At 36.1% G+C, this 13,080-nt stretch overlaps 2 protein-coding genes across 5 annotated transcripts in view; one reads left to right on the top strand and one right to left on the bottom strand.

The window, feature by feature from the left end:
• Window positions 1–13,080, top strand: part of LOC145662734 (uncharacterized) — a gene marked incomplete in the record, with an annotated part of 1,843,005 nt that overhangs the window by 1,496,336 nt on the left and 333,589 nt on the right.
• Window positions 1–13,080, bottom strand: part of LOC145662735 (uncharacterized) — a 206,600-nt gene that overhangs the window by 166,007 nt on the left and 27,513 nt on the right. For 2 of the 4 annotated variants that reach the window (XM_081728600.1, XM_081728601.1), the window contains exon 1: window positions 5,464–8,695. In XM_081728600.1, the coding sequence (XP_081584726.1) occupies window positions 5,464–5,877 (414 nt within the window). In that variant the 5' untranslated portion in view covers window positions 5,878–8,695. Of the gene's footprint in view, window positions 1–5,463; window positions 8,696–13,080 lie in introns of those variants that run through there. The other 2 variants (XM_081728602.1, XR_014127088.1) reach the window with 2 other exon arrangements.

Genomic DNA, 13,080 nt, shown 5'->3' on the forward strand with positions numbered 1-13,080 from the left:
TTTTTCGTAATTAGTTAGTTTTATGTCTATACGTTTACGCACGTTCTCTATTGTCTCTCCGTATACAGAATTATTTAGTAATTTATAAATCTTTTTCAAAGTCGGTAGTAACATTACTCCTACCTACAGTGCTATCCTTGATGTACGAAGATAACCACTTTGCTTGTCGAAACCATAATATTTATGTACCTTTTGTACTACTAAACCTTGCGCTAGATAAAATTGCCGTAATCTATAGTGTACAACATAATTCGTTTTAGACTCAAGTGTTAAAAGTAATTTTGAGTATTTACCGTTTGGTGGAATTTCGTTTGGGGGAGCAGACGGAAAATCACTGTGGTCTTCGTGTAAACTGCTCGAATAATCTTAGTACACTTCCAGAAAGAAACCCCGATCACTATAAACTGTCTAATTTATAATTTTGTTCTTGTCTTGGCAATGCTCAATGTTTCCTTCTCACTGAAATACACTGTATGGTAAATAATCGACCATCGCCAAACCGTATAAATTGCTCATGTTAATATATAGTATATAGATCTTTCTTTTTGAGGATCAAAATCATGTAAATAAGGATTGTTAGCTTCCGCATACCTTAAAACAGATTATGTAATGCCTCAACGAATTGATTTTCTGGTGAACATATACATATTAACATCAGATAAGGGAGTGAGCTCAATTTCCGTGTTATATAACATGGCGTGCCATGACAAACCTGGTGCAATAAAGGAATTAATTGGGTCAATACCATAAGCATTTAAACGAGTTTTCCGAAAATTTTTCAATACATCTGCCGTGAGAAGTACATCGGATTTTAAGTAGAGATCATGGTAGTCCCCTAAAGTTTGACAATTAAACGTATCCCAAATATCTTGTGCATATTGGTATTCGTTCTCGGAAATATGTGTTCCGTTCAATTTGCTATCGAACGACTCTTACGCGGGTAATTCACTTTCGTTACATTTATCCAAATCTGTTACGTATTCATATGGATAAACTCAATTACGAAGAATTAAAAGAAACCTATCTTCTGAAAAATTGAGTCCTGTATATACGAACTGTTCAGGTTTTAATTTTGACATCAAATTTTCGAGACTGTAAGGGACAAATCTGTACAAGTCATCAAAACGTAACTCAATGGTTCTACCATTAAAATTAAGATTAGAATTAAAATTACGATGTTTCACTTGTCTATTTTCACACATATACTTACTATTGCAAACAGAACATTGAGTAGATTGATTATAATCCTGCAGCTGAGTATTTGTTGCTCGTAATATTGGTTTTTGTTTATCTAGTACATCTATTATTATTTAATTCCTTCTCCGTGGCAAATAGGAAATTGAGTGCCACATTTTCACCACGATATATAATTATTTATGATTTAATATATTGATTACTCCAACATACAATAAAACCAAAGCTATACAGCATGTGTTCTTCAATTTTTGTCGTGATGAATCCAATTTGTTTATTTAAAGGTTAGAGTAAACTTTCAAAGTCTGCTACAATTACACGTTGGACATGCATTATGTCCAAGTGATTAGTTTGGCAACTGGTAACAGTCAAGCAGTCCCTGCCTAATCTATAAGAAACATAAACCAGACCCAGCTCAATTACTCTTACCAACTACCAAACCAATCCCAAGCACATATGCAGGAAAAGGACCCACGTTTCTTGTTTCGATAGCAGAGAAGCCCAAACTTAATATTCTTTTTCTCTTGTAGCAACTAAGCTTATCTGTAATTTCAGCAAATATATATAAACTCACATTTCCAACTGTAACAAATTTATTACAATCCCGAAAAAAAGAATTAACAACAATATGGAAAAATGAACCAACAAATAACAAGAATTGTGGATACTAAATTTCAAAGAAGAGATTTCCCAAACAAATGTACACCTAATAATTTGCAACTTCCGAAAATCTCAAACATCAATTCTTAAAATTATTATTTATTTTGCTGACACCGAAGTAACCTAATTTCCTTCAACACACGAAAACAAAGAATGTAACCATTGTTAACAAATTTAGAATCTATATAAAAATTTACTTTTCGATAACGTTTAATATAAGTCCAATTGCAATTGCTTTTAACGGAGCTTTCAAATAGTTCAATTAATTCTTGCCAAAATTTATGAAATCCTCTACGAAATATTCCCTTCGTACCAATTCAATCTTAACGGTTTTGGTCAAATAGTTATTGCGCTCTATATGACTAACAGTTGCTACAATTACTTACCTATACCAAACTATTCTTTGGGTTTCGAACCTCAATGGGATCCGAAACCAGAGAAAGGGGGTAACCTAGCACTACACAGGAAATAAAGAGAGGGCGAAATTAATTTAAAATCTCCTTCCACTCACAAAAAAGAGGTTATATATTTCGACCTACCGCCATTCCCCATCCAGCACTATAGCACAGCCCAATTTCGTTTTTATAATTTTCAATTTACATACCAGAATTTACACATAAAAATCACAGTTACATTTAATTAATTTAAAGCAACACTATTAATTCTTCCACCATTCAAAGGTCTTTCACATGTCTTCATCAGCGTTAGTAATAATCCAAACACATCTCCAAACTATAATTCCCAGGTTACATTATATCGAAACCATTTTAACAAATTTTCCTCATTCTCCTATTCACGGTTCCTACTCTCGTACCAAATCTAGAATGACGAGGCTATAAAGGATCACCCCGCAGCAAGCCTGCAACCAGCTGACCGTAATAGTCATGCCATCTCTTGACCGGTGAGATGAGGATACTCTAAACGTTCTAAAGCTAGAGATAAAGCATTCGCCTCCAACTCATACACATTTTTACAACAATCTGATGAAAGTATTGGTCTAGAAAATATATGTACTGGCATAAAATCACCATCTTTTTTATACTGTGATAGAATCGCGCTGTAATTCATTTAAGATGAATCGCAATGCACTATAATACTAGAATTCATATCTGGAACCTTGAGAATTACATTTTCACATGAGGCTTCTTTCAATTTCTGTAAAGCATTATCATGTTCAGAGGTCCACCAAAAAGGAACTTTTGCAGAACGTGTCTCTTGCAAAGGAGCGATAAGTTCAGCAAAATTAAATATAAATTTAGACAAAAATTGAAAAAATGCACAAACTCTATTCAATCCCTTCCTGTTTTTTCGCTTTGGTAATTTTTGATTGTTTCCAAACGGTCCTCATCTATACGTATGGTTCCCCGTTCAAATTAAAATTTTCAATATCTAATTTTTGTCTGGAAAAGTAAAGTCCTTAAAGGTGAAACTGTTAAACCAAACTTCCTTAATCAATTAAGTACTTCTTCAACTATCCTTTCACGAGACTCTACATTGGGAGTAAATATCAAAACATCGTCATAAAATATTTCTAAATTATCTCCTATTAATCCATCGAGATTAGCAATGGAAGGTCAACCGGAATAGATAACATACCAATCGAATTCATTAAAAATATAGGAGACAAGGGAAAGAAAGAATTGTTCCGACTATGCAATGAAATATATGAAACAGGAGAATGGCCAAAATACTTTCTGAAAACGATCATGATACCGATGGCTAAGAAATCGAATTCAAAGAGATGTGAGGATTATAGAACTATTAGTTTCATATCTCATGCAGCTAAAATTCTGCTCCGAATACTGAACAAAAGGTTATATGAAAGAACAAATAAAGAAGTTGAGGAGGAGCAGTTCGGGTTCAGAAGAGGCAAGGGCACAAGAGATGCAATTGGATTATTAAGGGCGATCGGTGAAAGATTTATAGAAAAAGGGAAAGAGGTGTATGTTATATTTATTGACCTAGAAAAGGCTTTTGACCGTGTGAATTGGGAATTGTTTTTGGTAGTTCTAACGAAGATAGGGTTGGAATGGAAAGATAGAAGACTTATAAGAAACTTATACATGAACCAACAAGTAAGTGTTAGGATAGGGGAAGAACTGACGGAAGAGAGTACAATTGGAAGGGGAGTTCGACAAGGATGCTGCCTCTCGCCAACACTATTTAATATCTATCTAGAAGAGATAGTGAAAAAGAGTTTACATGATGATGATGGTATTTTGGTAGGAGGTAGAATGATTAGAGGCGTAAGATTTGCAGACGATATGGTGCTTCTTGCAGAATCTGAAAAGAAAATCAATAAAATGTTAGAAAAATGAGAAAGGGCTTTGAAGAATATGGGATGAAAATAAATGTTAGAAAGACAAAAGCCATGGTGATTGGAACGAAGGGGTCTGTGTCAGATATAAAAATAGGAGGGGAGAAAATAGAACAAGTGAATAGTTTTCGATATCTGGGTAGTATTCTTAGTAATAACATGAAGTGTGAACGTGAAATAAAAGCAAGGATAGGAATGGCGAAAGAAGCCTTTAGGAGGAAGAAAAGTCTGTTTTGTGGGACGTTGAAGAAAGAGTTGAGAAAAAAACTCAAAAAATGATTCGTGTGGAGTGTTGTACTGTATGGGGCGCAAACGTGGACATTACGTAAAGGTGATGAAAATCGACTGGAAGCCTTCGAAATGTGGGTGTGGAGAAAAATGGGAAGAATTAGTTGGGTCGAGCGGAAAACGAATGAGAGTGTTAGAAATGATGGGTGAGTAAAGAACACTTTTAGATATTATTAGGAAGAGGAAGAGAAACTGGTTGGGACATTGCCTAAAAAGAGATTGTATCATGAGGGACGTCCTAGAGGGTATGGTGTCGGGAAGGAGAGGGAGGGGGCGAAGGAGACTACAATTAATGGATTATATAAAAACAGAAAGATCATACGCGAAGACAAAGAAGTTAGCGGAGGACCGTGATTCATGGAAGCTTCTCAGCTGCAGCAAGTGACCTGCCAATAAAGGCAGAATACCTAAGATGATGAATCCATCGAGAATTTTAGACATCAAATGACTCAAAATATATGGTGAAAGAAATAGTCCCATTGGCAGGCACATGAACTTATACATTTTATTTTTAGTAACAAATGCTGTATTATTTTTACTCTCCTACGTAAGCTTACACGGGAAGAAACTTTTCTTGAAATCAATTTTGGTCAAAAAGATATGGTTGTTAGCAATGCTAGAAATAACATTTTCTAGGTTGGGAGACGGAAAATTGACTTAAAATTTTTATTCACTTCACCGTAAGCCACTACGGGCCTTTTACTATGATCTCTATTTTCGACGAGGAAACACAGACTAGAAAAGGGAGAGTAACTAGTCTCCTCCACTACACCGTCTTTAATTAATTCCTGAAAAAATATCGAATTCCTTCTGTTTATGATTCGGTATACTATAAGGCTGGAGTTTAAGCGGGGTGTTATCTATCAACTCTATATTGTAATAAAAATCCTTTACACAACCTAAATTAATTGTGATTACATATGAAAAAGAGGTTAACAATTCATTAACATATTCTTGTAAACCAGGATTTTTATCTAAGAATTCTTCACAAACCTTATAATTACCTTGATATAGTGCTGCATCATTTTCGGTATCAGTGATCTGTAACACCTCATGTCGACATAAATTTCCAACTCAGCCGCCACCTGACCACTACCAACTGCCTGTTGTGAGGTTCCGGGTACAAGTTGTTGAGAGTTTCTACGGAATCGACCAGCTCCCTCATCCTCACCTGAGTATACTGGAGTGGGACCACCTACGCTATCCCTAGAAGACAAAAGCAATGGGCGAGGAGTAGACTGTTGTGAAATACCTGGCTTATTTATAGATATAACTAGCTTCCTAGCCTGGATCTTGTGCTGACCATTAGACAAATCAATCACAGCTTGATACTTCCGATTGAAACTATTCCCTAGCAAAAGTTTAAATTCCGAAGACGGTACTATATAAAAGTTCTCTGAGAAATGCTGATATCCCATACGAAAATACAAGCGCTCGCGTGATGTCACAGTCACTTGTTTTCCATCGAGACCAATCACTTGAAAACTAACGTCTACCTCCTTAATATTCCATTGTTTTTGCAGATTCCGAAAGAAACTCACTGACGAAAACTGATTCGCTTCCAGTATTTATTATCGTATTAACTACTTTCCCTTTAATGTATGTAGGCACTGACAAAAGAATCCTACCAATACTGTTCCCTTGTGAAATATTTTCAGGTTGATTTTTTAAATTTTCCACCACTGACATAGATTTAATCTGTTTAATTGCAACACTGTTTCTTTTGAAAATTTAGTCGTGAACTAGAAGAACTAGCTACGGCATTCTTCCTAATGGCACCTGATGTTTTATGAACCAGTCCTTCATTTACGGAAGAAGATGCAGAATTTCCACTCGCAACTATTACGTTTTCATTTTGACGTATATTTACCTTCATATTACCCGTATCAACGGAATTTATTTCACCTTCTCTATTAGATTGACTAACAATATTACAAACAGCAGATTTGTTACCCTTTCCCTTAAGGGGGGTTTTTGATACGTTATCGCAAACCGGTCCTACTGCATTACGTATTTTGTAATAATCGTAATTATACCGATACGTACTATCAAAATGAATAGCTGCGTCTTCAAGTTGTTCAAATGTTATAGGAATACCTCTACAATTAAAAAAATTATGAACCTTATGGCTTACCATGTTGCAATTAAAGATTACAAATTACCCGTTCTTCAAAGTTCATATCTAAAACATGTATAATAGAAAGATTTTCTTCAACGAAATCGTACAGTGTCTGATTTTCTCGCATGACGCTGTAGAATTCAAGGCGCATAAATTGAGTTCTGGATAGAGGTGAGATAAACTTGATTACTAATTAACGTCAAATGTCTTCCCAAACGGATACAGTACAAATCATGGATTGCAACATATAATTAAATTCACCTTTTGTTCTCGAAAGACTAGCAACCAAAATAACATATACCGGTAATTCCTTATTTCTTATTATTTTATTTAATTTAGCAAGAATTGAAATGACATTATCGTGTTAGTCCCGTCTAGGATAGGTAACTGATTAGTTTAGTTAATAAAGCTTTATAGACCCCTTCCGTAGCAAGTCTCTTAAAGTCAAAATGCAAGAGTTCATTCTGAGGATTACGGTTGACTACAATACATCTATCTATGCCGACAATACGTCTATCAGTGCCAGACACTGAAGAAGAACGAATACGTTGCCTACTCCGATTAGCTCCAACATTATTAATCTTGACACTATGTTTAAAATTTTCATAACAGGGATTTTGAAATGCAACACATCCAATGAACCCCTCTTCGCTACTACAGCTACTCATCTGTATATTATCAAAATTAACGTTCAGACCATTATTCATCTGTACAAAGGCCAAACGATTCCAGAAATCTAAACAGTTTTTTCCCTTCTACAATTGAAACGAACTTCACAACAATCTGTGCTAACTCCACCCTCAAAAACTTTTACTCTGATACAAATTACATAAACATATATTTCTTTTAAAATTTCTCTGCAGTTTTAATATTTTCGTTATTTCTAAATACATTGAAATACATAGACCGAAACATAATTGGATTCTAGATTTGGTATTATTTTGTATGTTGCACATACAATATATCGAAATGATTCGTTTGGCAACTAGTAACAAACAAGCAGTCCCTGTCTAATCTATAACAACCATAAACCAGACCCAGCTCAATTACTCCTACCAGCTTCCAAAAAAATCCCAAGCACATGTACAGGAAACGCACCCACGTTTCTTGCTTTGGTAGCAGAGAAGCCCAAACTTAATATTATTTTTTTCTTGTAGCTACTAACCTTATCTGAAATTTCAGGAAATATATGTAAACACACTTTTCCAACTGTAACAAATTTATTACAACCCCAAAATAGAATTAAAAACAAAATGAAAAAATCCAACAAATAACGAGAATTGTGGATACTAAATTTCAAAGAAGTGATTTCCCTAACGAATGTACATCTAATAATTTCCAACTTCCGAAAATCTCAAACATCACTTCTCAAAATTATTATATTTTTTTGCTGACACCGAAGTAACCTAATTTCCTTCAACACACGAGAAACAAAGAATGTAACCATTGTTAACAAATTTAGAATTAATATTAAAAAATTTTCATTTCTTCGTTAATATTTAATTCAAATCCAATTGTAATTGCTTTTAACAGAGCTTTCAAATAGTTCAATTAATTCTTGCCAAAATTTACGCTCTCTACGAAATATTCCCTTCGTACAGTTTTGGTCAAATAGTTATTGCGCTCTATATGACTAACAGTTGCTACTATTACTTACCTATACCAAATCTATTCTTTGGGATCCGAACCTCAATGGGATCCGAAACCAGAAAAAGGGGGTAACCTAGCACTACACAGGAAATAAAGAGAGAGGGCGAAATTAATTTAAAATCTCCTTCCACTCACCAAAAAGAGGTTATATATTTCGACCTACCGTCATTCCCCATCCAGCACTAGAGCACAGCCCAATTTCGTTTTTGTAATTTTAGCTTTACTTACCAGAATTTACACATAAAAATCACAATTAAATTTAATTAATTTAAAGCAACACTATTAATTCTTCCTCCATTCAAAGGTCTTTCACATGTCTTCATCAGCGTTAGTAATAATCCAAACACATTTCCAAACTAGAATTCCCAGGTTGCATTATATGGAAACCATTTTAACAAATTTTCCTCCTTTTTCCTATTCACGGTTCCTACTCTCGTACCAAACCTAGAATGACGTGGCTAAAAAGGTTCACCCCGCAGCAAGCCTGCAATCAGCTGACCGTACTAGTCGTGCCATCTCTTGACCGGTGAGAGAACTTCTCATCGCATTATTCTCCTCCAGTAAGAGGTGACCTCTACCGAGTAGAAGTGTAATTACGTAACCACTTACTTACAATGTCTTTACAATATCATTCCTCGAAATATCTCCCTCTTTTTTTCTTCGAACGCATATCACGTTACAGACATCGGTTTGTAATAATAATACTAGTCGACAAAAAAAAATACCTTTTCTCTGGTACACGGAAGAAAATACCTGATTCTAATAGAACTTTTCACGTAAAATTCGAATCTGCAATCAGTTTTTCTCCATCACCTTCAGTTTTCCCATGACAGACGGATTTTCTGGAAATTTCCCTTCAAATTTCCTTTTTTTTTTTTTTTTTTTACCATTTTCATACCTGTAGCTCGGGTACCCTTACGTATATAAACTCACAAATGTACTATTAATTTATTTTGTTTAGATCAATGTTATCAAATCTTCACTTGATTTATAAATGTTACTACAGACTGTAATATACATGGACAACATTAAGAAATAAACATAACAATCTTTCCATTGTTACTTCAACGCAACGTTTCAATTATATTGTATTCAACTCACAAATTATATTGTATGTTAGCTTGATATATACTTAGTAAACCCTCTACGTTTCATAAGAATCGCAATATTCTTTCTAGAGAAATAAACATATTTATATAAAAATATGCTATGTGTACTGTTCATTTTACCATATTCATTAGTGCAGATAAAATCACATATAACTTCCACGAAAATTACAATATAAACACGGTTTATACCTCACTGGATTTGAAATGAAACATATTTTCAATTATGTATACACCGTATAACATTTTTTTGTATGAGGGAATTTCTAGAGGGATTTTGTGGGAAATTCCCTCCAAAAAGTAGTTTATAAGATTTTTTGTCTTAACTTGCTATTTGTTTATGGCTTAACTTGCGTTTAAAAATAACGAGCGATAGTTAAACTGTAGTACACGATTTTCTTCTTGAAATTGCAAAAGTTTACAAGCCTTAGTTTTGAAGGTAAGTGGCTTCTAACTCAATGTCAATGTATTTCTGCATAGTGTACGAAAGCTGTATTTTATGTGTACAACTGAAGCGTTACCAGTATGAAACCATAACAAGTGACACTAAAGCCCACATGTTTTCACTACCCTATCTTAAGCTTATACCCACCGTCGCTGATGTCCCTGCCCCCTTTGGACACACCCCCGCGCAAGCGTGGACCCACCAGCGTCGCCCTGCTCTGACTCAGGTTTATAGCATTCGTGCTTTGTAGTGGCCAAACAGCACAGGTTGGTTTGTGTTTTTGCACTGGAGTCTTTATGCCGCTAACCTAATGTAACATAATCTAATCCAATCAAATATAACCGATTGGAGTACTTTTTGGTACGCTTTTTTTTTTTCGATTTTCAAATTGGTCCTGCGATACAGCATTAATTCCCTAAGTTTAGGTTAGGTTAGTTTGGATAACTTTTAGATTACGGGCTCTGGCTTACTGCTAGAGGTGATAACTTGATTTTGTCTTTTTGTGAATAGTTGTTGGATAACAGAATAAAAAATGTGACCCGCAACGTTTCATTATGCCAAAAATACTGAATAAAGCGTGGTGGTATACAGGCTGCACCCCTAAAATATAATCAAAAGATTGCTATTTCCAAGCAGAAATCCGTACTCCAGGGGAAAAGGGTCAGCACGGTGAGTGGTAGGCCCGGTTTGAATCTCTACGCCACCACATACCTTTTATTACAATACTTTTATTTACAATTTTTACTTCATTAATTTTGATTTAAATCTCATTTTCCAAGGGGAGTGTGACCTTTGTGCTTAAAAAAATTTAGAATTCACTTTTCGCCAAATTTTTTCTTCGTTCTGTTTAAACGCTAGAGCGCGCAAACAGTGGTGCGTGTTCTCCTGCGAGATTATCAAGTTAAAAATTACGAAAATATCTTTAAAAATAATGCTTTTCCCAACTTTTTAAGTACAATTTCGCAGAAGCTCTTTGCATCAAATAACAATAAATGCACAAGTTTGGTTATGTAAAGAATCAAACAGTTTTGTATTTTCACATTTGGTATTTAGATGAAGTTCATCAAATTTATTTTATTTCTTTTTTCTTTCAACCTAATGTTCAGTAAGGTAACCCAGTTATTATTTTTTTTTTAATTTTTAAAGCGTCTTTTAGTTTGTCAATTGTTGTTGTGATCTTGCTACTCTCAGAGCTACAGAGATTGATTTACTTCTTTATATTGTGTCCCTTCACTGGTTTCTTCCCAATGATTATAGTTACCGTAACACATATGTTGCTGTGTGTTAAGGGGCCTCATAAATCAAATTAAAGTACCGCTTATTTTATCACTTTTCTGTAATCAAACTGAAAAATATTCGAAAAATTGCTTTGTACGACTGTAGTGTGCATAAGATAGAGTTATCACGAGTCGGCTAACTGTCTCATGAACGCTATTGTTCCTACAAAGCATTTTTTCAAGTTATTTTTTCAGTTTGATTACGGAAAATTGGTAATATTTAGCGGTACTTTAATTTGGTTCCTCCGAAACCTGGTCCTTAAGTCTCAGGCATTTATTCATCCAGCTGCCTGAGTACGGATTTGTGGTCGTAAAAAACACAAATCACTGACAAACCCGCGTGCGACATTTTGGCGGCAACAAACATGTTACCGCTAAGCGGGCCGACGGCGGAAAAAGTGTAAAGTTGTTGGAGGGCCGCTGTCGATACTGGCCCCAGGCCCGCTCTTTGCCGGTCTCGGTCGTTGTAGGCCCGCTCTCGGCCCGCCAGGAGATTGTCAATGAGGAACGCTGGTGGCGTGCCGACTACAAAGTTTTTTTTACAGGCAATTAGTGGAACAGTAAATCTCATAAAATAAACCATGACTATTCTTTGGTTTATAATCGCCGATTTCTGGCTATGCAAGCCAATAAAAACTGAAGTTCATGTTGAAAATCATTTTTAAATAGTTGGTGGGAAAACAACAGCCTGAAAAGTCCGTATTCCGACGGATTACTGCGGTTTCTTTTCCGTATTCCGAAGAAAGCGGTTGCAACGAGCAAATTTTGAATGCATAGTCCAGTGTTGTCCCTAGTGTTTCTGATAGTGAAAATTGTGCTTTCAGGAAGAAAATGTACTGACTGTTTGTTATAAGTTTTTCACATTAACGGGCATTATTAGCTGCTTGCATGTTATTTTTAGGTTGGTTTCAAGCATTTGTAAGTCTTTCCCAGATACTTTCCCTCTATATAGCACTTAAATCGCACTGAGAATTGTAGAAATGTATTGCGTATGTACCGAGTGCAACATTACTGTTGGGAATCCGCCATAATTCTCATTGCATTGATTCGCACCTTTTCTGCTGTTTGCCGACTGCTCGGAATGGATACTTTCCAGCGGGGGCAGCGGCGTATTTTATATGCCTATTCCGCTGTTTGCCGACTGCTCGAAAGGACCTCTTTTCGGTGTCGGCTTCCCGATTCTCCCACAGGCGGCATCCGCCATCTTGCCGCCGTCGAAAAGTGGCCCTTTGCCGACTGGAAATCAACCCTTCAGGAAGGCAACATTTTTAACAATTTTAACAGTTGCTTTGCCTAAGCCTGCCTCCGTGCTATGATTTCTCGCCAAGGGTACAATTGCTAGTTCTGAAACTATGTCATACTTACATATCCCAGTTAATTTCTTCTTTTTTGGCTTAGAGTGTTGCAAAAAAGTAAAAAGGAACACAATTTATACTGGGACACACACACACAAAAATAAAAGTATTATACTTCAAGAACTTGTAAGGGTGCTCCTTGTCAAGAAATCATAGCACGGGGGAAGACTTACGCAAGACTAATGTAAAAGGTGGTGAAAATGTTACCTTCCTGAAGGGTTAATTTCCAGAGGCCGCCAATAGGAGAATCAGGAAGCCGACATCGAAAAGAGGTCTCTTCGAGCAGTCGGCAAACAGCCGGAAAGGCGCAGTAAATGCGCCGGTACTGCCGTCGAAAAGAGGCCGGCATAAGGGGTCGGCAGAGGGTCAGAAAGAGGCCTTTCCGACTGTGTTGCTAACTGACGGTCGGCAAAGATTCGGCAAAGGGAATTTTTCTTTACGAATTTCGACAGCTTGCTGCCTCGGCAAAAGGTCGCCAACTTTGAACAAGTAGATCGCTGTGCGGCCGCGGACTGGTGCCAGCACCCTACCGCCGGCAATCTCTCTTGTCGACCGCGACTTCCTGATGGTGTCTTCCTCTTCTGCGACTGCTACTACAATATTTTTTCTTGTTATTTCTCTTCTGTTACTGCTAGTTCTTCTTCTTCTACTGCTGCTGCTGCTGCTACT

This window comes from Thermobia domestica, chromosome 10, assembly GCF_964235325.1.
Source record: "Thermobia domestica chromosome 10, izTheDome1.hap1.1, whole genome shotgun sequence".
In the NCBI taxonomy this organism is placed as follows: Eukaryota; Metazoa; Arthropoda; class Insecta; order Zygentoma; family Lepismatidae; genus Thermobia; species Thermobia domestica.